The 27782-nt window shown below is 43.6% G+C and overlaps 1 protein-coding gene across 1 annotated transcript in view; it reads right to left on the bottom strand.

Annotated features, from left to right (window-relative positions):
* Nucleotides 1-9929: 9929 nt before the first annotated feature.
* UPF3A (UPF3A regulator of nonsense mediated mRNA decay) overlaps nt 9930-27782 on the bottom strand; it is a 30315-nt gene continuing 12462 nt past the window's right edge. Inside the window, exons 8-11 of the mRNA XM_032592537.1 lie at nt 23387-23547; nt 21471-21768; nt 19267-19415; nt 9930-10566 (exon numbers count right to left, since the gene is read on the bottom strand). Of these exons, the coding sequence (XP_032448428.1) occupies nt 10302-10566; nt 19267-19415; nt 21471-21768; nt 23387-23547 (873 nt within the window). The 3' untranslated portion in view covers nt 9930-10301. The remainder of the gene's footprint in view (nt 10567-19266; nt 19416-21470; nt 21769-23386; nt 23548-27782) is intronic.

Raw genomic sequence — 27782 nt, 5'->3', positions numbered from 1 at the left:
AGGGTTTTGCTGGTGCGAAGGGGCTCTTCTCTTCTGCCAAGCAGAGCTGGCTCTGCTAAATGACCATCTCAAATTCACAGCCAGCAGAGTGAGGCAGGCAGGAACTGACAGGGTCTGCTGACTCCACAGTGCCTGGCACATTGTAGGCACTCAATAAATGCTAGTTGAATACATGAGTGAATGGACTTTCCACACACATGCAAGTGAAAGGCTACCAGGAACCTGATGCTGGCCAGCTGAGTCCCTTTATGCGATGTATCGTGACAACACAAAGCCAATCATCTTCTAGTCTTGTTTGCTCCTGCTAAGGAGGAGGCAGAGGGCACTTTGCTTGGAACAGGGTTCCTGAGTAAAGGTCACCTGCTCTTGCTGGTGAAGAAAAAAGCAGGAGTGGTGAGCATAGAAACCAGCCTGACCTTGGATACTCTTTGTGCTTGTGGAACTGCAAAAGGAACCCATGACTTCTCTCCTGCCCTATATTATGTATGAGACTGGAAGCCAGGCTCCCTCTCCATGCAAGGACTCCCACCATCTGACTGTTAACAAAACTGAGGTAAGGCACCAGCAAAGCTAAGGACCTACTTTGTTGGACATTATAGCTTTAATGCTTGATAAGCACACACTTACTCTCCTGCTGAGGATAATGAGCATAGTGGTTGAGAGCTTGGGCTGTGCATTCAGACAGACCTACATCTTCATCTTCAGACAGACCTGCCTTCATCACTTAATGTGTGTGTATACGTGTGTGCATGCCTGAATGTGAGCTTGAGTGAGTTGTTATCCTCATAGGCAAAATGGGATAGATTGCAGGACCTACCACATAAGGTTATTATGGAATAAGACGCATAAAGTGCTCAGAGCACTTAGTAAATGTTAGATGCCACTGTTACTCATACGTTAATTGAATTGTGCAAATGAGAATTTTCACCACTGGTAGGGAAAGTAATATTGAAGGATGAAGATTTTATGGCTTACCTCCTCTTGGCAAGGTATTGCAGGCCTTTGGGGATTTCTTTCTATCAAACATCTGAATTACAAATAGCCAACACATAACCACCATGAAAATATCCAATGGCGTACTCCCACCCTGGAGTCATAGCTGATGTTGGAGCTCTAGTGGGCAAGACATCTGATTCCCTACACACCATGTGAGTGTAAGTCACCATGTAAGTGAGGCATTGGGTCCTGCTTAAAACTCAACCCAGGCACTACTTCCTCACCGAGGAAGACTTTCTTGCTTCCAGGCTGGGCAAGACACCTTTTCCAAGGCTCCTAGACACCTATTGTTGCTGACTTTTACTGGAGTGTTTCCCTCTTCTTGAGGGCAGAGACTTGCATGTCATATTCCTGGAAGTAGCATTTTCTCAAATATTTGTTGAGGAGTAGAGGATTGGGCATTCTTTGCTACCCAGCATTTTCCCATGGACACCGTGCTACCTATCAGTTATTTTTGAACCTGGCTGCACATTAGAATCACCTGGAAAGCTTTATGGGGCACCTGCGTGGCTCAGTCGGTTAAGCCTCTGACTTTGGCTCGAGTCATGATCTCGCAGTTCATGAGTTCGAGCCCCACATTGGGCTCTGTGCTGACAGCTCAGAGCCTGGAGCCTGCTTCAGATTGTGTGTCTTCCTCTCTCTCTCTGCCCCTCCCTTGCTCATGCTCTGTCTTTCTCAAAATGAATAAATGTTAAATTTTTTTTTAATAAGAAAAAAAAATCACCTGGAAAGCTTTAAAAACTACTGGTTCCTGGGCCCCATTCCAGGCCAGTGAAATCTGGGTATAGAACACAGGCTTGGGTGTTTTCCAGAGTCTCACATGTTTCCAAATACAGTCACAATTAACACCCAGCATTATAAACCATGAATGCTAAGCCCTCAGGCTTACCCATAGCCCAGCCAGCCCACCCTCGTGGAGCTATTGGGGAACACAGGAGTAGGAGCAAGTGACTGTGCCCATTGTGAATCACATTTGTGGTAAAGCAGGAATGTCCTGTCATGTAATTTTAGTTTTAAAACAATATCTAAACAAGCAGAGAAAAAGCCAAAGGAGTTCAATTCTTTAAATTGTGGTCCACGAGGGGTGCCTGTTTGGCTCAGTCTGAAATCCGACTCGATGTCAGCTCAGGTCATGGCTTGTGAGTCTGAGCCCGAGTCAGTACTTGAAGTCTGTGGTTAAAAAATTACATTTGTTCCCAGTGGGGAACTCTACTGCCCATGTTTCACCTTTGGAGCTTCCTGTCATTAGTGAAGCCATGTTTGCCAGAGGAGAAGCACTGGGCGGAAAGATGGCAGCCTCTGCTGGTCTCACCTAGCCTCTTCCACTCTAAACGGGTGGGATTTCCTCTGGACAGAATTCAAGGCAAGCAGAAAGTATCATGAGACTACACAACTTTCCAGATGTTTCTCATGTTTAAGGGATGTAGATTTTCCTGTATCATTTCTTAAGTAGTAAGCTGGAGGAGGGATGGCATTTAAGGGTTTGGGTGAGCGAACAAATGGCAGAAAGACCCAGTAATTTGGTACAGCAAAGGCCTGGTGTAAGATCTCTTTCCCTTACAGGTTGGCTGGTCTTTGGCACATCACATGGTTTGTCTGCAACACACCTGAATGATAATACTGCTTCTAAGATGAGTTCAAGGACACACAGGAGGAGGTTTGAGAGACAGTTTAGGAACACAGAGAAGGGTGTGAGCTTGAGGTCACAGAATGATTTCCAAAAGGCTAAAAAAGCAGAATGAATGTGTTTTAGACTTAATCAGATTGTGAGTACAGAATGAGCAAATGAGCCGGTTCCCAAAGGAGAATTTGGGGAACAACAGTGTATTTAGTGAAGGCTGAAATAGCAGCTGAAAATCTGTTTTTTATCAAGTTTATTTCCCAATTGCAGTCATTTTTCATACAATTAAATATTTCTACTTGCTATTGACTAAGAAATAAACATATAGATTAGTTGCCAGGCAGAATCGTTTTTAGCAATATATAGTTGACTATTAAATATGTGTAAAATGTTTGGTAGTAGTACAGAACAAAATTAAAGGGTTTATTGATTAGTTTTTAAATAAATTAACTATTCCTAAAGCCCAATACTAGAGTTTCATATACTCATGTACTGCCATTTACTGAAGCAACATAGCTCCCATTATCATATTCTCTGCTTCACAAACTCCTCTAAGTTTAGCTACACATTATACTGCATTACCTTAGGTAGTAAGAAACAGACTGTTAGCTCTACATAAGTTTAATCTTGACTTTACTGCATTTAGTAATCTCTTAACAAGATGTGTTCCTGATTCCTTTGTATAAATTGGTCCTCATTTTGAGACATAAATTTCACATTTATTTGAATTGAAAACAAAGTTATGGGGCACCTGTCCGGCTCAGTCAGTGGAATATGTGACTCTTTATCCCTGGTTTGTGGTTTCAAACCCCATGTTGGGTGTAAAGTTTACTTAAAACTCTTGGGGGCACCTGGGTGGTTCAGTCGGTTAAGCGTCTGACTCTTAGTTTCAGCTCAGATCAGGATCTCACAGGTCCATGAGTTGGAGCCCTGTGTCTAGCTCCACGCTGAGAGCATGAAACCTGCTTGGGATTCTCCCTCTCTCCCTCTCTCTGCACCTCCCCGCTTGCTCTCTCTCACTCTCTCTCTCAAAATAAATAAACTTTAAAAAAAACAAAGTTATACTTTTCTGAGAAAATAAGCCTGATTTTGACTCATTGGTCTAAAAACAAAGATTAATTGGCAGAGGTTACATGGTGACTATTTTCCATAAATTGCATTAATTAAATCTACAATCCAAGGCTTTCGTAAACTCTCTGTAAAAATATTGTACAGACAAACATGTACTGAAATTACTGCCTTGAACTCCACCCACCAAGTTTTCTTGAATAGATCAGATTAAACTGTTTACCTCTAAGAATGAAAGGGTAGCAGGTGTGATTAGTAGTTATTTGATAAGTCCTGGTAAAGTCTTCTTCTGTGCCTGCTTCCCAGGAACAGAAAATTAATGAGTCTACTGATTGAATAACAAATCCTTTTAAAAGTCAGGTCTTTGGGGCGCCTGGGTGGCTCAGTCGGTTGGGTGTCCGACTTCGGCTCAGGTCATGATCTCGCAGTTCGTGGGTTCAAGCCCCGCATCAGGCTCTGTGCTGATGGCTCAGAACCTGGAGCCTGCTTCGGATTCTGTGTCTCCCTCTCTCTCTGACCCTCCCCTGTTCATGCTCTGTCGCTCTCTGTCTCAAAAATAAATGTTAAAAAAATTTTTTTTAAAAAGTCAGGTCTTTGGGGTGCCTGGGTGGCTCAGTCAGTTGAACACTTCGGCTCAGGTCATGATCTCACAATTCGTGGGTTCAAGCCCCGCATCGGGCTCTGTGCTGACAGCTCAGAGCCTGGAGCCTGCTTTAGATTCTGTGTCTCCCTCTCTCTCTGCCCCTCCCTTGTTCATGCTCTGTCTCTCTCTCTCTCTCAAAAACAAACATTAAAAAAGTTAAATAAATAAATAAGGCAGGTCTTTGCTTTCAGTAAGATTGAGAGGAATATCAGATGGTAAACCCTCAGAAGTAATTTGTGATCATAGATAACTGGAACATTTGGTGTATAACTTGAAAGAAATTTAAAGAATTAGGTGGAATTTTTATAACAAGACCCCTCTGCTCCCTCATACATCAACACAGTCTCAGCAATTAGACCCATAAAAATGAAAAACGGAAGAGGACAAGGTATTCTTTCAATTCGTCTGTGAACATATGAACCAACTGGAAAAAAAAATCCCCATCTGAGATGAATTTTCTTTTTAACATTTTATTACTGGAAATTTTAAACATTCACAGGAGAGAGAGTAATAACATGGACCCATACCAGCTTCAGCAGTTGCCAATATGCTGCTGTTGTCAGTTCACAGAGGGACATTGTACCTTCTCTGCTTAGGTCTTCATCAGGCTGCTATAGCAGACCACCACTGACTGGCTCCCATGGTGGGCAACACCTGTGCCAGAATGTGTGTGTCTGCTTCTTTGGGCAGGTTACCTGGAAGTCATGGATGGATTCTCTCTGCCTGGAATAAGAAATGACCCTCCCAAGAGAGGTGAGGAGCCCCCCACAGATTTCCTGCTGAACGAGCAGCAGCAGGGCAAGTACGGGCTGCGGTGGAGGGGACGCAGGGTGCATGTGGCATTTTCAAGTCACCTTGGGCATCATGGCTGCTCCTTCCTCCCTCTTTAAAGAAAGCCCTTGTTCTTGGCACTAGAGGCCTGGCTCATGGATATGAGGGAAGCCAGGGCGTGTCCCACTTGGCTGAACTTGTACAGGCTGACTGTGGTTTGCAGCAGCCCCCAGGAGAGCTGCAGAGCATCCATGGGACCTCCTGTCTAGGAGCTGATAGGGGTCCTCCATGGGCCACATGGTCAGATGCTTTTCTTTCCTGAGAGTGTCCCAGAGTGGAACCAACAAAGGGTGAATTGACTTGTTCACTCATTTAAAAGTGCCTACTCTGTGTCAGAACCAGTGTTAGGCTCTGGAATATGAAATGAATAAAGCAGCTTGCTTCTGTGGTGTTCAAAGGCAGAGGGGAGTGGTAACAGAAAAACTAGTGCTATGAGGGGATGAGTGGACACTGAGTTGATTCCTTTTTTTTTTTTAATGTTTATTTTTGAGAGAGTGTGTGTGTGTGCACAAGCAGGGGAGGGGCAGAGAGAGAGAGACAGAGAGAGGGAGAGAGAGAGAAAGATACAGAATCTGAAACAGGCTCCAGGTAAGCTGTCAGCACAGAGCCCGACACAGATCTGGAACTGGGGAATGGCAAGATCATGACCTGAGCCGAAGTCAGACGCTTAACCGACTGAACCACCCTGGTGCCCCAACACTGAATTGATTCTTAAATGAAGAGTGAGTTTCCCAGGGGAATCTGGGTACTTGGGGCACTGGGGAGACTGGTCCATAGCAGGTGGCTCACACCCTTAGGTGCAGGTGGAGCCTGGGAGCCTTGTGGGATTAGAAGGTCTGCATGGGGCTCAAGCTGCTGTACTCTCCAACAAGTGAGGGTACAAGGGAGAGGCATCTCAGTAGCTAAGGGGACAGCCACCTCAGCAGGAAACAAGGACACAAAGAGGTGACTGTTGAGGCAGCATGTGTGTGTTGGACACAGCAAGGGGCAGGAAGGATGCTACCGAGGCACAGGTCATCTCAGATTACTCAGGTTCACAGCAGTGCCGTCCCTAAAGTGACCCCAACTGGTGACACCCATGCTGGTCCCTTGTGTCCTCTACTTGAGACAGTCAACTCCACAGTTGCTCCCAAGATGTCAGTGAGCTGGGTTCCTGCAGCATACTGGCCCCTGAATCTTGCCAACGGAGACACAGCCTTGCCAACAGAGTCAAGCTTGTGGATCTTTGCCAATCTGCAGTAAATGCCTACAGAAAGAAAAGTCTCATAACAAATGTGTAGGTTCTCACAAGGTCCTTCGAGTGTAGCTAACCTCCTGGCTGGTGGAGGATCTCTGATCTGTGGAATTATTCTAGTCTAGAAATTGGTTGAAGGGACATGTCTCTACCTGATTGTTACTCAAGTCAGGCCTATATTCACAAGATCTGACATAGGTTTTAACTACGCAAACCAAGCAGGAATCTAGTGGGCAGTTTATCCCTTTCAAACCTAGGCACTTGGTAATCAGTCACCCCCAGAATTATCTGGGGCAGGGCCATTCTGATCACTACACTGGCCCTGTTGCCTGCTATGTTCAGCTTCCTGGCTTAACACTAAACTCCTGAGTCTTCCTTTCCCATTTAAGCCAGGGTACCTGTATTAGTTGCCTCTGGCTGCCATGACAAATGGCCACACGTGTAGTGGCTTAAAAGCACAGAAATTTATTCTGTTATAGTTCTAGAGGCTGAACCCACCATCAGTATAAGCAGGGCTTGTTCCCACTGGAGGCTCTGGGGGACAGTCTGATCTTGGCCTCCTCCAACTTGTGGGGGCTGGGCTTCCTTGGCTCGTAACAGCATCTGCACATCACCTTCTCTGCATACCTGGGTGTAAAATCTTTCCCTGCCTCCCCCTCTCAGATCCTGAATTTAATCACGTGTACAAAGACCCTTTTCTCCCCAGGCTCCAAAGACTAGGATGTGGACATCTCTTGCGGCCATCCTCCAGCCCACTCCAGAGTCCACCTTAAATGTGATGGGAATTTTTGGCCTCTCAACTTCACTTGGCCACCACTGAGTTTAGGCCCCTAGTAGCCAGTTGAGCAAACAACTAGAACTTCTCCTTTGTTTAAACCAACACACTATCCATGAATTCAATCCAACTTAGTATCATTTTCTTTCTTCTCTAGACTCCTGCACTCAGAATCTATTCTTTCATTTGTTCCCCTCATTTTGGCTGACATGAATTCTTAAAGGGCTGTGTTCTTTTTGTGTGGAAGCCAAGTTGTTCCAGTATCAACTTTGTTATTGGCTACTTCCGGTCTGAAAACAGTGGTGGCGTGGGGAGAAACACAAGATCTGTTTCCTTGGGGACGGGACAGCATGGGAGTAACAGTGGGTCTGGGTGTTGGTGAGCCTGTCAAAGACTCCTAAATACCTCCATTCTGGTTCAGAGGACACTCTTTCTGTGTTACTGAACCAACTGTCACATATGTGGCTATTTCAACCCTGTTTTACCCCTTGAATAGCAACTCTCAGGGCTTATGTTTTAAGAATTCAGGTTATTTTGTTTGCTGCTTACATTGCAATTCAGGACTGTTAGAAATCACCACCCGACACTACAATCTTGCATTGCTTTTGCCTTTCACATTGTTCCATGGTGATTGCAATGGAGCAAACCTGAACAAATCCACAACAGATAGTTGATACAAGGTCACCACAGGTGATTAGCCACTTTCCACCACAGGGTATGGGCTGCCAGATTCTTTTTGCTGGATACTAATGGTATTTCTGCTCAGGCCAGTGTAACTTCTTCCTTCAGCTTTCCCTGTGTTACTTTTGCCTCTAACTCCCTCCCTGTTTGTCAGTTTTCCTTTAGAGTTCTTGGTTTTAAGCAACAGAAACCAATCCTAGTTGACTTAAGCAGAGAAGGGAAATTATTTGAAGGATCTCAAGTAGCCCAGAGAATGAACTTGAAGCCTGAATGAGCTGAGGCTCAGAACCAACAGACCGGGTGCAGTGTAGTGAGCACATACTGGGCCCCTGGGGAAGCACCACTGCCCTCCCACTGGGTGCCATTATCCCCACCACCACAGGCTGCTGCCTTGGATGGCCTGATTGTGCCTGCCTCTGCATCACTCTTGAGTCAGGATCATGACGTCAAGCTCTGGCTTCCTGTTGCCAGGAGCAAGGGACCCCAAATAGATCAGTGTACTTGGGGAGAAGATGATTGATTAAAAGGTACATTTCCTTGTCCACACTTTATTTCAGTCCTTACGCCAGTGAACTGTAATGGTGTATTCATCCACTTGTGTGGATTTTCCTGGCAAACAGAGAGCTCATTATCAGCACAAGTCCTATGCTTTGTAACATGAGCATGTGGCATCTGTCCCCGGCACAGCATACACACCCAGACAAGTGGGTCGTCACTGAAGGAATAAAGTAAGTGTGTAGGCTGTAAAGCTGCCCTTGGCAGGTGAGGGTTTGTGTCTGTGGTGTGGAAGGGGGAGATGCAGTCATGTCTCTTATTCCTAGAGGGTAGAACTTGTAATTCACATCTTAGAAGCAGCACAAGACGGTTACTGAAATGTGTATTAAGTGGAAATGCTAGGTTCTAGGAAAACCTGGATGACTTCACATTTTTCTAAATATTTCTTGATTAATTTGCAAAAGTTGCAAGAGGAACCACAGCTTTATCACATTACGACCTATCAATTGGTTGTCCATTAGAACCTCGAGCCTTTGGGGTTTCTCTTCATAGTCGTTTGTAAGTGGAAGTAATGGCTGTGTGCTGCTGGGGCCTCTGGGTCTGATAGGCAGTATGGTGGGGTTTCTCAAGGCTTTAGAACCACCTTGAGGATAAGAGCTGAGACCTAAATTATCAGTAGTTCTTAGGCAGCACTTGAGAATGTGCATTTCTGACAAGTCCTCTAGGAGCTGCTGGGGGTGGGGTATCACACTGTTGTACAAAGAGTGGATTTCCTTGGGGTGAATGAAAGCTTTCTCACACATTAAAACAAAACAAAACCTTTCATCCAGGGTCAGATTTGTGTGCAAGTAATAGAAATAGTCACTCAAACTGTTTACACAAGGGACACCGCCCTCACCTAACAGAAGCCCACAGGAGGTGGGCAGTTCGACCACCGCGGTCAGGAGCCCGGGGTCTTCCCACCTCTGCATTTTGGCTCTGTGTGAAGGCTGACTACCCTTGGGCCTCTTTGGCCACATACGGGAGGATAGAGTTAGGTCTGCCCTGTTCCCTCCCTGCACTCACTGACATCATGTGCCCATCACCTGACCAGTGACAGCCAGTAGGCCCAGGCCCAGAGCAGACTGGCCGTGTCTGGGGTCTGCCCTGGTCAGAAGGAAGCAAGCTGCTGGGGGATCTGCTTGGAAGAAGGAAGGCGACAGGAATCACATGGCTACTTGGCAATGGAGAGAAAATACGTATCATTATCTGTCACTTAAGGTGACAGTTTTTGCCTAGAATATTGAATCACTCCATTTTATGTTTATGGCAAGATAATGGTGACAACAATTTAGTGCTGGGTTACAAAGAGCCTAATGTATGACACTTAAAGCTTTTTAAAAGTTGTTCCTTTGAGGATCTGACAAACATTTAATATAGACCATTCCATAGAAAGAAAGAGTATGATCTTGCTTATTCATAATATCAGGGAGACTAATTTAGGGGCCATGGATGGCCACTAGAGCAACAGTGTCATATCAACACTCAACATGGATTTCGGATGAAGGGTTTCTGATCTAGACAATCTGGTTCTGGCACTTATGACCTGGAAGATTCGAGGAAGACCCTACCTTTTAGGGGTTTCAGCTCCTTGTATGTTTAAGGAAGGGTATGAGCCCTGAGGATGCAGGGACTAGTCTGCTGTGTTCACTGCTTATGCTCGACACCTATAAAAGTGCCTGCCCCACAGAGGCGCTTGGAGAGAATGTGACGAAGGAATGCAGGAACCTCCCAGAGTGGTTACACTGCCTCTTCAAAGGACTGTTGTCAGACTACAAGTAAAGAGCATCATAAATGTGAGATGCTGTAACTTCACTTGAGGGACACTGGAATTGCTTAATGATGCCCATCTTTTCAGTAGGAATATGGCTTTGTTACAAAGATAGGTATACCCTCTGTGAAGAAGCACAGGTGCTCCTCAAGTGATGTTTTTTGAGAGTGTGTGGGACTGAGTTGGCCTATTATAACCTGGTCTGTCTCTGCCTGTGTCTACCCGTCTCTGTCTCTCTCTCTCACTGATGTTTAGGGCAGATGCACAATGTGTTTGGGAAAGAAGTATCATTGGATTATTCTTTGAATCTGCATCATGGAAAATTTGATTTGTTAATTCACATGCCTGACAACATAATGCTACAGATCTTCTCTTTTCTTGATTTGGATGACATTGGGCAGCTCTCAAAAACCTGCAAAAAATTCCAAAAGGTAAGGCCTTAAAATATTATACACACACACACACACACACACACGCACACACACATGTGTGTGCATGTATTTTTTACTGGTAAATATTACACAGAATTTCAAAGAGAAAGGGCATGATTTTTAAAAAAAATTTTTTTTCAACATTTATTTATTTTTGGGACAGAGAGAGACAGAGCATGAACGGGGTAGGGGCAGAGAGAGAGGGAGACACAGAATCGGAAACAGGCTCCAGGCTCTGAGCCATGAGCCCAGAGCCTGATGCGGGGCTCGAACTCACAGACCACGAGATCGTGACCTGGCTGAAGTCGGACGCTTAACCGACTGCACCACCCAGGCGCCCCAGAGAAAGGGCATGATTTAGAAAACCTTAACTTCATGTAATGACGCACTGGATTTTGGCAATGATAAAATATGTTTTACTTACAGCCTAAGAAACTGGTTAAGTTATGCTCAAGAGGAAAAAGTAGCACCAAGAAAGAAAGATAAAGTGGTCTTTTGTAAAATATAAGGTCAATGAGCACTGTAGGCAAAACTATTCTAACAAAAGGAAATGCATCATGCTGCATTTCAAGGTAAATGGTGTTAAAACACACATATTAAAGAGAATGTTAAAAACAGTACTAATACAGTTTCTAATTGAACTTAAGCAAATACTAAAAACAGAAAAAGAAATTGCATGGAAATTCCTAAGTGTGGTTTTCACCAGTGTCCTTCAATGAGAAACTTGGCAGCAGATTAACAAAGATCCCTGGGGAAAGAATTACTTTTCAAATTCCTAATTTTACACATATTGTTTCAGGCATCTGTAGATATTTGGTAATAAATAAATTTTGAATTCCTTAGGAATGAGAAGCAATGAAAATCTATCTTTGTATATAATCATTATTTAAAAGTTAGAAAACAACTAAAAATCACTTAATCCTACCTCCAATTGCTATTAAATTGTGGAATAGTTCCTGTATTTTTCCTAAAAGCTTGAGTACGTTTTGTGTTTGTACCTACTAACTCCCTTCACCCATTTTGCCCATCCTCCCCACCCCCCGCCCCCGGCCCCCGGCGACCACCAGTTTGTTCTCTGTATTTATGAGTCTGTTTCTGTTTGTGTTTTTAGATTCCACATAGGAGTGAAATCATTTGTATTACTTTTTTTCCGTCTTATTTCACTTACAATAACACCCTCTATGTCCAACCGGGTTGTCACAAATGACAAGATCTCATACTTTTTTTGTGACTAGAGTAATATTCCATGGTATATACAAACCACATCTTTATTCATCTATCCACGAACACCTGGGCTGCTTCCATATCTCGGCTATTGTAAATAATCCTGCAATAAACATAGTGGTGCATATACCTTTCCAAATTAGTGTTTTCATTTTCTTTGGGAAAATACCCAGCAGTGGAATTACTGAATCATATGGTATTCTCATTTTTCATTTTTTTAGGAAATTCTGTACCATTTTCCACAATACACTCCCACCAGCAGTGTACGAGGTTCCCTTTTCTCCACATCCTTACCCACGCTTGTTATCTCTTGTCTTTGATCTTGGCCATTCTGAACAGGATGAGGTGATCTCTCATCGTGGTTTTAATTTGCAGTTCCCTGATGATTACTGATGTGCACCTTTTCATGTGTCTTTTGACCATCTGTGTCTTTGGGAAAATATCTATTCAGGTCTTCTGCCTGTTTATTAATCAGATTATTTTTTTCCAGTAATGATTTGTATAATCTTTATATATTTTGGATACTAACCCCTTACCAAATATGTCATTTACAAATATCTTCTCCCATTCTGTAGGTTGCCTTTTTGTTTTGTTGGCGGTTTCCTTTGCTGTGCAAAAGATTTTCTTTTTGGTGTTTTTGCTTTTGTTTCCCTTGCCTGAGGAGAGGTAGCCACAAATATGTTGCTAAGGCTGAGTAATCCATGAGATTACGGCCTATGTTTTCTTTGAGGAGTTTTACAGTTTCGGGTCTCACTGTTAGGTGTTTAATCCATTTGGGGTTTATTTTTGTGTGTGGTGTAGAAAAGTGATCCGTCTTCATTCTTCTGCCTGTAGCTGTCCAGACCCAGCACCATTTACTGCGGAGACTATCCTGTCCCCATTGTGTGTTCTTGCTTCCTTTGTTGCAGATTGATTGACCGTGTTCTTACATGTTGGTACACATCTTTCCAGACATTTTCTAGCACAGACATCCTGTATATCTATAAACTATTTAAAGCACATCCCGTACTTGTAATTTTGTGACACACTGTGGACATTTCAATGTCTGTATTCTGCCATGGCTGCTGAGGAGCAGTGGGCAGAGCATAGGGACAGCTGGCATGCTTACTGTCTGTACATGTGCAGGTCTGTCTGTAGGGTGCAGTGTTAGGAGTTCAAATGCTGAGTGTGAGGATATTTCCATTTTATATTTTGATATGGCAATTTTGCCTGAGGAATTTCCTTCCTAACACAGGAATGACCAAATCTTGTTGGAATGATCCAGGAGAGGGGAGCCACCACTGGTTTCCTTCCTAATGTCCTGCACACTCTTAGCCCTTGGGTTTCCAGTGACAGGCCTTTCTCACAGCTCCAGACACCACAACAAAATACCATAGATGGGGGCACCTGGGTAGCTCAGTTGGTTAAGCATCCAACTTTGGCTCAGGTCATGATCTGGCAGTTTGTGGGTTTGAGCCCCACGTCGGGCTCTGTGCTGACAGCTCAGAGCCTGGAGCCTGCTTCAGAATCTGTGTCTCCTTCTCTCTCTGCCCCTCCCCCACTTGCACTCTGTCTCTGTCTCAAAAATGAATAAACATTAAAATGAAAAAAAAAAATACTGCAGATGGGCCACTTTAGCCACAGACACTTCTCACAGTTCTAGAGGCTGGAAGTTCAAGATCAAGGTGTTAGCTGTTTTGGTTCTTAGTGAGGCATTCCTAACTTACACGTGGGCACCTTTTGGTGTTTCCTCCTACAAGGACACTAATCCTATCAGATCAGAGCCCCATACTTATGACCTCATTTAACACTGATTACTTCTTTACTCCAGATATAGCCACACTGAGGAAGCAGTTAAGACTTCAACATGTGAACCCTGTGGAGACCAAGTTTAGTCCATAGTAAGGCTTGAATGTGAATATCATGGTTTCTATCACTGTTAAGACATCTAAGAAACGCCAGCAGTTTTGTACCCAAACAGCATCTCCTATATTGGCCCTCACACCAGAGCGACACAAGAATCCTTTGTCAAATCAATTGTTCCATTTTTTGGTTCAGGAAAGTATGGTCCTGGGGCACCTGGGTGGCTTAGTCAATTACACGTACAACTTTGGCTCAGGTCACGATCTCGCGGTTCGTGAGTTCGAGCCCCGCGTCAGGCTCTGTGTTGACAGCTCAGAGCCTGGAGTCTGCTTCAGATTCTGTGTCTCCCTCTCTCTCTCTGCCCCTCCCCCACTCACGCTCTGTCTCTCAAAAATAAACGTTAAAAAAAAAAAAAAGCATGGTCCCAGTGATGCAGGAAGTGGCTACTTCGTGCATGTATAACTGGGCAGATTATATGTAGGCACACGGCTCTCAGTTTGGCACCTTGATTTTTCTATGATGACAATAATTTATTCAACTAAAAATGCTATTATCATTGAAAAATGCCATTCTTCTATGGGGTAGACTGCTTGTGTTTAAATTGGCCAAGATGCCTTACCTTTTATCCTTTTAGTCATACAAAGTTACTTATGTAATTATTTTTTTAGATGTGTAACAGTGAAGAACTTGGGGAGAAATTTAACATGTTACAAGACAAACATGCTTTTGACACAAAGAAGGATAGACACTTACAAGAAGTTGTAAGCTTTCCACCAAAATGCAGGCCAACAGAAACACACAGAGAAGACAGCATTTTTCTAAACTTGACTGAAGTGACAAACTTTTAAAAGTAAGGATTTAAACTGAATTTTCATATAATAATGACTATCATTAAACCTTACTAAAGCTGAGACTGGGTTGAAGAAATTACCTGGTGGATTTAAGCAGGCTAATTTGCTTGGGGAAAAACAAACAAACGAACAAAAAAACAACCCTCTTGACTCTGAACACTGTTCTGAAAATAAACTTATTTTCACTCTTTTTTTTTTCTTTTTTTGGTAGTAATTAACATGGATTGAATAGATCAAATATCCATTTAAATTCTCCATTTTAATCTCTGACATGTTCTTAATTTTAAAGACAGGAAGAATAGAACAGAAAACAAATCTGTCTAAAGTATAATTACCTCTCTTTTCATCAGAGTTAAGAAAATAGACTTAAAAATGAGAATTCACTCATACAGATGAAAATAAAAAATCCTTTCTCATGGCATAATGTGAAGAAATTCATGCCCTTCTCCACCCGAGGTCCTCTCCATGTCACGACTGCGGCTGAGCCATAACCACTCCTCTCCTTAGTTCCTGGGGCCACATGATCCACTAGACTTCCTAAGACTTGTATTAAAGAACCTGTTGCTCCGTGAGCTACCTCACCCTCCCCAAGTGTTTCACTGTCATGTGATTCATTAAGTGGGAGACAATTACTTGGTAATACTATTATCAAGCAAGTGAAAACTTATTTCCAAAGACGTATGTGAGATTCTTCAAGGTACCTATTTCACGTCAGATTTGAGGAATTACTTCAGTCAGTTGGTGTTTCTAATTTACTAGCAAGACTGAGAGCCATTAAAATACTGATAGTTAATGCTCTGCTTTGCTATGTTCATGTTTAAATATAATTACTAAAATTATTAGGTAGCTGTGGGGCGCCTGGGGTGGCGGTGCTCAGTCGGTTGACCATCCAACTCTTGATTTTCGCTCAGGTCATGATCTCAGAGTTGTGGGATTGAGCCCTGCATCAGGGTCTGTGCTTAGAATGGAGCCTGCTTGGGATTGTCTCCCTCCCTCTGCCCTTCTCCCTTGCTCGTGCTCTCTCTGAAAAATAAAAATAAAAATAAAATACTTAGTTGCTGAATAAAACCAAAAACAAATCCAAAATGAGAAACAGAAAAAAGAAAGTTTTGCAAAGGAATTACTAGAAAGTGAACCAACAGGTGGCCAACCCCACCCCACTCCTTGGTCATGGGAGCCCTCCCCACAATACGGGCTCCCATGGGCAATGCCCATGTGAAGAATATTCTTTAACATTTCTATCATTTCTTTCTTTCTTTCTTTCTTATTATTTAAAAAAAATTTTTTTTCAACATTTATTTATTTTTGGGACAGAGAGAGACAGAGCATGAACGGGGGAGAGGCAGAGAGAGAGAGGGAGACACAGAATTGGAGACAGGTTCCAGGCTCTGAGCCATCAGCCCAGAGCCTGACGCGGAGCTTGAACTCACGGACCGCGAGATCGTGACCTGGCTGAAGTCGGATGCTTAACCGACTGCGCCACCCAGGCGCCCCTTCTATCATTTCTTAGACATGTGATAAACTCAAAAACTTATTTCTGGGTAATTAGTAATAAAAACTTTACGAATATGAAAACAGCTTTTGGCTTTGCCAGCAACAAGTGCTGGACATCTCTAAACCTGTTTCTTAGTTTGTAAAAGGGAGATTATGTGTGTCGTGTCCTGCCCAACCATCTTAAAAATGAGTCTAAGCCAAAACTAGGGAGTGTACATGGAAGTGTTTTATACCGAAGTAGTCCATTATACAAATGTATTATTGTTTTAAATCAGTAATCTCAAAGTGATTTCTGCGAAGCCCTGGGGACAGATCTCAAGAATCTTTCACAGGATGTAGCTACTTTTTATTTACTTATTTTCCAGTCGCATGGAGGTATAATTGACAAGTAAATTTATAATATATATTTAAAGCATACAACATACCGATTGGTAAAATGCATACATTATGAAAGGATTCACACTGAGTAATAAATAGCACCTCACATATTTACTTCTTTTTGGTGAGAAAATTCTGTCTTAGCAAGTTCCAATTATACAATACAGTATTAACTATCGTCACTATGTTATACATTAGACCCTTGACCTATTAATCTTATAACTGAATAACAGAAATTCACTAACCTCTCCCTATTTCCCTCATGCCCTAGTCCCCGGCAGCCACCATTTTACTCTGTTTCTAGGAGTTTGACTTTTTTTTTTTTTAGGCTGTACATATATAAGGGATAGCAGGCAGTATTTGTCTTTTTCTGTCTGGCTTACTTCACTTAGTATAATGCTCTCCAAGTTTATCCATGTTGTTGAAAATGGCAGGGTTTCCTTTTTTAAGGCTGCATAATATTCACTTCATTTTTTTTATCCATTCACCCATAGTGGACACTAAGGCTGTTTCCACACCTTGGCTACTGTGAATAATCTGTGACAACCATGTGAACAGATATCTCTTCGAGGTAGTGCTTCCAATTCCCTTTGGATCTATGCCCACAGTGGCACAGATGGATCATATGGTAGTTCTATTTTTAATTTCTTGAGGAACCTCCATGCTGGCAAACCATAGTGGCTCTAACATTTGGCATTCCGACCAACGCTGCATGAGGGTTCCCTTTCCTTCACATCCCTGCCAAGACTTGCTCTCTTGTCTTTTTTATTTTACCCACTCTGACAGGTGTGAGGTGGTATCTCATTGTGGTTTTGATTTGTATTTCCCTGGTGATGAGTGATGCTGAGCACCTTTTCACGCACCTGTTGGCTATCTGGATGTCTTCTTTGGAAAAATGTCTATTCAGGTCTTTTGCTCCTTTTTCTTTTTTAATTGGGTAATTTGGTTTTTTTTGCTATTGAGTTGTTATGAATTCTTTCCATATTTTGGATATTAACCCCTTATTAGGTATGCTGTTTGAAGATATCTTCTTCCTCTCCATAAGCTGCCTCTTCATTTTATAGATAGGTTCCTTTCCTGTGAAGAAGTTTTTCAGTTCAATGTGGTTCCATTGTTTATTTTTACTTTTGTTGCCTTTGCTTTTGGTGTCAAAATATAAAAAATTATCACCAAGACTGGTATCAAGGAGCTAACCCTCTGTGTTTCCTTCTAGAAATTTGATGGTTTCAGGTCTTGTGTTCAAGGCTTTATTCTTATTCTATTTTGAGCTGTACTTATGTTTACAGATCAAAGCCCAAGTGAGCAGTGAGGACACAGTGTCTCACTGATCAGGAAATCCAGTGTGATCCAAAGTCTAAGTAGGAGTCAGCAAAGTACGATCCACAGGCCAAATATGGCCTGCTATGTATCTTTATAAATAAAATCTTATTGGAACACAGCCCTGCCCATTTGTTATGTATTGCATAATGGCAGAGTTTGCAAGTTGTAACAGAGACCAGAGAGCCTGCAACATCTAAATAGTTACTACCCACCTACCCTTTTTCCATCAGGGCTGACCCCACCAGGTCACATAGACCTCACTAAATCACAGCAAGTCCTTTGCCCCCTCCCCCCGCCAAATTCTTGGAGCTCCAGAGTCAAGAGCAAGGGCATAGCAATGCCATGGAATAGACTATATGTCTGACAGACATTTTTAATGATAAATGAGTATTCTAAGTTTTTTGATAAATGTTTCATATCTAGAAAGGAATAGATACAACCAGCAAAATTCTCAGATAACTAAAGCTACATTTTATTTATTTATTTAAAAAAAATTGTTTTTAAATGTTTATTCATTTTTTGAGAGAGAACACGAGAGTGGGGAGGGGCAGAGAGAGAAGGAGACACAGAATCTGAAACAGGCTCCAGGCTCTGAGCTGTTGGCACAGAGCCCGACGTGGGACTCAAACCCACGAAGTGTGAGATCATGACCTGAGCTGAAGTCAGATGCTTAACCGACTGAGCCACCCAGGCGCCCCTAAAGCTACATTTTAAAAAGCAATGTTTTATTATGTAGAATTTGATGTAGGAAAAGTACAACTGGACTTCAAATTCATAGCAACTAAAATTTTTATTTAGTAAGTGGTTCAAAGCATAGTGCCAAAAATACATTAATGTTTAAAAATTTCACTAACATTAAAAAATACTGTAGAACACATAACTGCAGAAAGTTCCAATGAGTCATTTCAAAATAAAACTGCCTCAGACTGCGAAAAGAAAAACCCTAGATGCCATAACTAAGTTATCCTTGTCCCAAAATAATGCCCTTACGTTGTCTCAGCAACCCTTAAATCACGGTGGTTATAAACCATGAGCACATCCATCAAAAGACTGTAAAAAAGTCAGTGGCCACATTGCTAAAAGGGCAATTCTTAAAGCTGTCAGATTTTATACAGTGTTAAGTTCTATCACAGGGGCTATAACACAATACAGACTTCGGGGAATCTTCAGGACAGATGGCACAGGTGTCTGTATCACCGAGTTACAATGGAATATGAGCCCTCCCTTCCCCCGAACAATAGCTCACATACTACGTGATATGAATCCCAACAGATCACTTACAAATGTGTAGAACTCAAAGTACAGGCTATTTTGGCTAAATGATACATACTACTTTATACTAAAAATAATAAAATCTATGACAACTTTTCAATTTTTTAAAAGATTGCTTCTTTCTTAAGAATGGTTTCTAGATGTTTCTATGCCACATTTATATTTCTAGTTTCTGATTTCTTTATAAGGAGTAAATTCACTTTGCAGGTTAGATTCAAGGCTGATTTGTACATTTCCAGAATGCCCTCTCTAACCCACAGAATGCCGAATGGGAGGTCCCAAACATGTGCGCTGACTCACCCTGCCTCTTCGCTCTTCTGGGAACCCCCCTGTGCTGAATCTTCAGCCTCGTCCTTGTTCCTGCCAGGGCACTCCACAGAGGTTCCCCTACCACCTTCTCGTGCTCGGATGCGAACTCTTGGCTGGTACAGCTGCAAGGACGGCCGATCCTGCCAGGACAGAGCAGTGGGTTACCCTTCCAAAGGCCAGCAACACAGGAGGGAGCAACTTCTCTACTTCCAGGGTCTGATAACTCTAATTACCTAAAAAAAATCAGCTAAAAATCTGCCTTTTTCACAGCACTATCTCATGTCAGAAACCAGGCACTTTGAAGCTTAAAAAAAAAAAAAAAAAAAAAAAAAAAAAAGCCATGAACAGAAAGACAGTTAATATTTAAAATAACTTGAAAAAAGGTAAAAATTAGTATCTGGGAAAAGGTTACTGTGCAAACCCAGATCTCCCTAGAACCAGCAGAACCACGGCGTCTGCCCTCCCAGGCAGAGGTGAAGACTTACACATTTCAGCCCCTCTAAATTACCAGGCAGGGTGAACATGTGGCCTGAGACAAAGCAAGGCATGGCCCCTCAGAGGCGGCTTTTTAGGGCCATGAACTAAATAATTACTGATGTCTGTAATGAGTTGATTTCTATGTGGGTTATTCCTGAACTGCCCCTTCATAGGAAACACCAACCCATCATCTGATTCAAGTCTTAGAGGTGGAGAAACGCAATGATGGTTGAGCAACGTGAGTAAGACACTACGGAACTGTTTCCAGATATCAGCACAGTGAGGCCAGGGAAGGACAGAACAGCAGAAGCCAGGTAGCTCTGCTCTGACGGAGAGGAGGAACAACCAAACCCCAGCTCAGGGGAGCTTCCAGCCCCTCAAGGAAGCCTCCTACACTCCTTCCGTGGCCACCTGGGGGCCCAAGGACAGGGCAGCTTGGGTGGGCATATCTGGGGAGGTGTTTCTGCAGGGCCCCACAGTCACTGCCAGGGCACTTAGCAGCCCTTTTCCCCGGTGGAAGCCTGGCCAGGGAGGAGAGTGGCAAAGGCCTCGGCAGGCCCCATGGGTGCAGAGAGAAGGGCAGGGTTCACATGCCACCTCCTGCCCGGGCCAACACACATGGTCCTGCTCTCACCAGGGCAGCACTGGTGTGCACAGATGGGGGTCAACACTGATACTGAAAGAACATCGTAACCTGCCAGGCCTCGTAAGGAGGAGCCATTATGCACAAGGCGCCTCATTTCCACCACAGCATCACAGAGTTCATGGAGAGGACTCCCAACGCCTAAAGCTGGGCTCACTGCTGCTACAAAAAAAGGGAGCTGAAAACAAGTGTTCGTATAAACACCTCCCACCAAAAAGACCCATGGCTGTTCTGGTGTACCTGAGATTAAGGAAACTAGAGAAACTCCTGGGTGACACAGATGTGATTAGCCAGGGGTGAAGAAGGCTCTCCTCTTGCCTGTGGTTTTGCCTGCCCTGGAAACATTTTAAAAATCAACATCACTAATACCAGCAACACCCTGGGTGACTGGAAGAGAAGGCAGATCTGAGTGAGAAAAACAGTCTCAGGTCACACACTGTATGCTTCCACTTACATAGCACTTATATAGCAATGACAAAACCATGCAGACAGCAGACAGTGTCCCTGTCGAGGTTGGGAATGGGGTGGGACGAGGGTGTTCCCCTTGGACACTGGGCGGCCAGGCTGTGGGGGACTCACTGGCACCACGGGGCCTGGCCCTATAGGGAGGGGACCCCATTAATAGTGCTTCTCTACAACAATGTGATCTGAGTAAAAGTTAACCTCAAACTTCTGGGGAAAAAAAAAAGAAAAAAGAAAGAAAAGCCGTTTGTTGGTCTAAGTAGGCCACTCCAATCCTGTGTCGACTGTGCACACCTAACTGATGAGTATTTATGAGCCATTTGACTATCTACTAATAATCACTACATTGTTAATCACGTAAAAGAAAGCTCCCTGAAGCGTCATGAAATGCAAACTGTCAGGGCAGTGCACTCCCTAAGAGCACCGGACCCAGTGGGGGCAGACTTCCCACTGGCAGAGTGCGTGACCCTAAGTCCCCGACACCTACACAGATTTCTCTCTTTGGGCTAACTAAAACAACTTCCGTCTGATAAAGCAGGCATAAAGCCGCAGATGTGCTGTTTGTGCTTTTACGGCTGATGAATGAAAGATGATCCCAAACAAGCAGAAGAACCTTGTTTCCTGGGCGCTCCGTTTTGGCTGCTGGGCCACCTTCACTCCTCTGCTCTTTCCCGGGCCGCTCTGCTGTCTCCACAGCGTTGCCACTGTCCTGGCTCCCCTTCTTCCCTCTGTCGGGGGGGCCTCCTTTCCCCCATCTCAGCTCCTCCTCATTTCTCCGCGAAAACGTGTCAAACTCACAGTGAGCTCTCTGCTTTCTACTGTCATCCAAGTGGCATCTTTGTGTTTCAGGGTCTTTTTCTCTGAATCTTCGGTCCAACTCCCTTTGCTCTTCATTGCTCTCATTCTGTGACCTGTGATTCAATTCAAATTATCAGTCACCTCAGGCATACTGCTTGATGAGAACCTGTCTGCCTGTCCATACCGCAAGTTCCAGAAGAGGCAGGGAATACCTCAGTCTGCACATCACCATGCTGCCAAGTGGGCACGTAATAGGCATTCAATAAAAAACTGCTAAAAGATGAACTGACAATGGTAACGACAGTATCTACTGTTAAACTTGAATGACACGTAGGAATAGGCACTGTGGTAAGGAACTATGTATACTTACTTTTCTAACTCTTAGTAACCCCCCAAAGTAGACTAACAACCCCCTTTACAGATAGAGTACCGGAGACCAAAGTGGTCAAGTGACTTTCCTAGGGCCCCAGGTATACATTCATCATGACACAGAGCTGATACTGACAGCCTTGTTTCTGCTTCAAGCGTAGCTACAATTAATTGAAATTTACTAATTTTATACATATATCAAACTCTTAAATGAATAGTAAATAAATAAGTGGCTCCTTAGCTCCTTTGCTTCTTAAAGTCCACAACCAACAGGCAAAAGTCCTCACACACTATTTTTGACTTCCCACAAAACAGAAGCAGCAGGACTGCTGGGGAGAAAAAGATCTATAAGCAAAGTGAGAATTCATGCCAGAAACATGACGAAAGGCACTGCTATATCATAAGCGATAATAATACAAACACATATAACAGAAACTACAGTCCTAACAGATCACAGATTTAATAATCATGCATAAATTAATTTCATAAACTGAGCAATAAACTGGAATCCCCAAAAAGAGGGAAAAATTTTTTTTTATCACAACTCTTTGTATAAGAAAGACAGTAAGAATTCATTGTGACTGGTATGTTTCTGGGCAAATGGCAGCCTAACCCCACAACCCTGCCATCTCACATCCAAGTGCAAATTCACTTCTGGACCCCTTGGAAGCAGAGCAGCCCTGGGATCCAGGAAGCTCCATGGGTGTCCAGATGCAGTGCACGAGCAGGAGCCCTGGGCCAGGGGAACAAGAAGCCCAGACACACGTGGCCCCACTGACCGTGGGGAGGTGACCAAACCCTGAGGAGGCTCAGGGGCGAGAGGGAGGGGCTCCTACCTGACAAGGTTCTGGCGGGTCTCTCTGGCCCCCATGCAAAGACAGTGTCTGTCCCATTCCACACAAGCCCTGCTCAAGCTCCTTTCGTGACCTGCATGTCACAAGCACGCAGAGAAGTACATGCCCCAAGGACCCCTAGCCTGAGACAGGCAGGGCTAGCGCAATACTGGGATCCACACAGCTGCTGGTCAGATTCCACGGGAGGGCCACAGGGATGGTAACACCAACACAGGAATCCTAGCACTTGGACAAGACTGGGAAGGAGATCCTGAAGACCCAAAGAGTGATAACAGGAATCCAAAGGGAGCAAGGACAGGAACGGCTAAGGAACTGGAAGCAGGACATGTTCCTGCTTTGAAGACAGACTTGAGGCTGCAGACGAAATGCATTTACCAAGCCCCTAGCGTGACCCAGAAGAAATAAGGATGTGGGCAAGCATTATCTTGGTAAAACCCGATTCCACAAACAGTTTGAAATACGATAAAGGACACATACGACTCTGACACAGTGACAGTCACAGGCTCACTTTTCCCCGGGCTCCTCCAGCGAGCTCCCCAAGGGCATGGGTTTCCGGACAGCACAGCCAGGACAGGACTCCTGTTCTCCATCTCTAGTATCCATTTCCTCTCCTCTTTTTTTTGGCTTCTCAGTGGTTGGTTCCTCTCCCTTTTCTGGTTTCTTAAGAAGCTAAGAAATTATAATGTCAGTAAAATATCACTTTTAGAATATGGTATAAACGAAGCTGTTTTAAAAAAAAATTAAAAACATAAAGCAACATTGAGCACAAGTGTTTTTTTTATTAAATTTTTTTTTTTTCAACGTTTATTTATTTTTGGGACAGAGAGAGACAGAGCATGAACGGGGGAGGGGCAGAGAGAGAAGGAGACACAGAATCGGAAACAGGCTCCAGGCTCTGAGCCATCAGCCCAGAGCCTGACGCGGGGCTCGAACTCACAGACCGCGAGATCGTGACCTGGCTGAAGTCGGACGCTTAACCGACTGCGCCACCCAGGCGCCCCTAAAATGCTGCGTTATACTGATGACTTTTAGAATAGTTTAGACTTTTCAGAACACTTCCTACTCTTTCTTGAATCAGCCTGAGCAGGCGGCTGTCGTGGAATTTGGGCCCTCCTCGCTGTTCTCTGTGTAGTTTACTCTTTGAAATTCAACTGCCACAGGCAAGTCAGTTTATAAACAAAAACAGAAGGTACACTTCTGAGAATTTTTTTCTAACTTGAAAAAGTGAACGTAGGGGCGCCTGGGTGGCGCAGTCGGTTAAGCATCCGACTTCAGCCAGGTCACGATCTCGCGGTCCGGGAGTTCGAGCCCCGCGTCAGGCTCTGGGCTGATGGCTCAGAGCCTGGAGCCTGTTTCCGATTCTGTGTCTCCCTCTCTCTCTGCCCCTCCCCCGTTCATGCTCTGTCTCTCTCTGTCCCAAAAATAAATAAACGTTGAAAAAAAAAATTAAAAAAAAAAAAAGAAAAAGTGAACGTATTTTAAATTGCACTACAGCAAAATGACACACAGATAAGTTTCAACTACATGAGTTCATTTAAGAATAAAACAGGTAAAATGTGAGGCCAAGCACTGGAAGTTGCAGTACCTTACATAGTCTTCTCCTGTCTGTGGGCTCTATGAATTGACACATTTTCTTTCACATATCTATTGACACATTTTTAACTAAAAAAGCATTACATGCTGGTCCTAGAAGTAAACCACAGGGAAGTACAACAGTTTATGTTCCTGCCCATCCATCCAATGAATAATTTAGTGCACCTACGAATCGTTTTTACTTGCAATACTTCTGAAACCAAATGTGTGGTGTCTTTTCCAAAACCATTTCTCCAACTCTCAACACGGACTGGTATCCTACAATTCATTTCAGTTTTGACACCACCTAGTTGCAATTAATGTCACACCCCACAAAACTGTTCCCACTTCAGATGCCAGTCAAAAGTCCCAAGTTGCCACTAGCACCTATGACTGACTGGCTATATATTCAGGGGTTCTTGAATGAGAACAACTTGTGGAACTCAGCAAAACTTCACAGGAACTAGGTCACTGGATTATTACAAAGGACACAGTGCAGGGACGGCTACACTAGGTCACTGGATTATTACAAAGGACACAATGCAGGAACCAGGTCACTGGATTATTACAAAGGACACTGCAGGGACAGCTAGACTAGGTCACTGGATTATTACAAAGGACACAGTGCAGGGACGGCTAGACTAGGTCACTGAATTACTACAAAGGACACAGTGCAGGAACTAGGTCACTGGATTATTACAAAGGACACAGCGCAGGGACGGCTAGATCAAAGAGGTGTTCCGTGCAAGGTACGGGGGAATGGCTCAGAGCCTCCAGGCCCTCTCCATCAGCAGAACCCTCCTGCACCTTGATGTGTTCACCAGCTTGGATGCTCTCTGGACCCCATACTTTAGGGAACTCTATGGAGGCTCCACTACATGTCTACAAATGATTAAATCATTGGTGGCTGGGGACTGAATTCAATCTCCAGCCCTCTCCCATCTCTTGAGGTCACAGGGCTGGCTGAGTGTTCCAACCCTCTAATCACACCCAGTCTTTCTGACAATCAGCTCTTATCCTGAAGCTACCAAGGCCTCAGCCACCTGTCACCTCACTGGCACAGAGAAGATGCTCTTATCACTCCGGGGGTTGCAAGGGTTTTAGGAGCTATGTGCCAGAACTAGGGAAAAAGTCCTTGTGTCAGGTGTTAGGAATACAGTTGTGAGTAAGAGACAAGTGCCCACAGTGAAGGAATCCACAGTACATTCTAGCTGAGGCAGTGGTGGCCATGGGGGGGAGGGGGAGAACAGTGTACGCGGTGACAAAATAGAAAAAGTGAACCAGATAATCTTAGATGGCGTGAAATGCTACAAACAACTAATAGAACAGAAAACACACACACACACACACACACACACACACACACACACACACACACAAATCCCCAGAGAGATGTGGGGTGAGAGTAAGAGCAGGAATGGGTTCTCAAGGGGGTCATGGAGGGACTCTCTGTGGAGGTTAGACATGAATAGAGACCAGATAATGAGAACGAGACACTTAAGAGAAACTGTAAGTCTTGGGGGAAACTCCCAGTAGAAGGAAGCAAGCAGAGGCCTAAGGTGAAACCAGAGGGAGGAGGAGACAGAGAGGCAGGAGATTCAGGGAGGTGGGGGAGGGAAGAGGGAGGGAGGGGAGAGGAAGGAGGAAGATGGAGGGAGGAGGAAGGAGAGGGGAAGAGGGAGGCGGGGGAGGGAAGAGGGAGGGGGAGGAGGAACAGAGGCCAGGTCTTGCGTGCTTCCACGCAGTCCACCTTGGTTTTTAATAAGCTTTGTAGAAAAGATCACACAACTAATGTCATCTATTGTCCACAATTTGTGTACTCAGGAATTGTATATGTAACTTTGTATTGTATCTCTAACTTCCTACTTCAGCTTAAGCTCATCACCTAGTTTTAGAGTCCTCAGAGGAAAATAAAAACAGCTGGGTTGCTTTCCTTGTATCAGTTTCCTTTATGTTAAAAATAGCCTGAGGATATCTCTCTGCATCTGTATTTTTATGATATTGATAAACTCTTTTAGCATTTCTTCACTGATTTTATTTTTCAGGTTACAAAAGAATTTTAACTCTCCAAATGATTCTTAAGTCAGAAATCCTGAAAATGAGCACAGATGCTCATTAAAGGCAAACCTTGGGCGTGGCTGTGTGTAATCAGGTCTAGACACCAGACACTCCCCTAAGGACACAGGCTGTTGATTACCTATGCCATTGTGGTCTAACCTGCCACCAAGATTTTGTTTTACCAGATTTGAACAAGAATAACCCTTTCTCTTGCTTTCTTTATGTTTTGACTTATTTTTTTCTACAGGAAGGAACATATGTTTACTTTCAGTGGTATAATTTTGTTTTTTATTTCTTTGACTTATTTCGGACTCTAATTCCATAATTTATTTTTTTTGTAAATTTTTTTTTGATGCTTATTTATTTTTGAGAGAGAAAGAGAGAGAGAGAGAGTGTGAGCGGAGGAGGGGCAGATAGAGAGGGAGATACAGAATTCGAAGCAGGCTCCAGGCTCTGAGCTATTAGCACAGAGCCCGAGGCAGGGCTCAGACTCACGAACTGTGATATCATGACCTGTGCCAAAGTCGGATGCTCAACCGACTGAGCCACCCAGGCGCTCCTAATTCCATAATTTAAAATGTAAAAGTAAAATGAATGCTATATTCCAAATACTTTAAGCCTTACTTAAAATTAAAACTGAAATTATAAGCTACAAGTGTCATTATTCCTGAAAAACTCTCAGCGTTACTGACAAAAGTACTTTTGGAGTGTAAAGATTAGGCACTGGGTTAGCTATGATTCCGTGTTTAGAAAGATAAATGAGAAGGTTAGATAATATTTCCACATCGGTGGCCACAAAATTTCTATTAAACGTATATCTATTCGGTGCCTGGCCATGACAGAACTGAATTTCTGTCAGGATTAATGCTTAAGGTTTCTCTGTAATATTAAGGTTTAATTTTATTGATTACCTTTCCAGGGCTGTTGATTTATGCTGTTGGAGATGAAAAGTTTGTTACAGGAAGTCTATCTGCTACAATTTTGTTGGGAGACTTGTGTGTTCACTAAAACTACAAGGACGAATGAAAAACATGACCTCAGAGTTGTTTCCTGAGGAATACCCTGGTTTTGCTATGTCCTTGCTGACGGAGGGGGGAATGAACCGTGTTTATTTGATAGTCTTGGCTGGGTTCCTCAATTTCATCAATGCTATCAGATTAGGAGATACTTTCTGTGGGACAATCAGTTCCCCACTCATCTTGCCCATCCAGGTGCTGTCTTTGCAGCAAATGTGCTCGAGGGACATGACCTGCCCCACACCTTTCATCTAGATA

Source organism: Lynx canadensis, chromosome A1 (genome assembly GCF_007474595.2).
Source record: "Lynx canadensis isolate LIC74 chromosome A1, mLynCan4.pri.v2, whole genome shotgun sequence".
NCBI classification, from domain to species: Eukaryota; Metazoa; Chordata; class Mammalia; order Carnivora; family Felidae; genus Lynx; species Lynx canadensis.
Note: the sequence above shows the minus strand (reverse complement) of the source record. Positions and strands in the feature narration are given on the sequence as shown.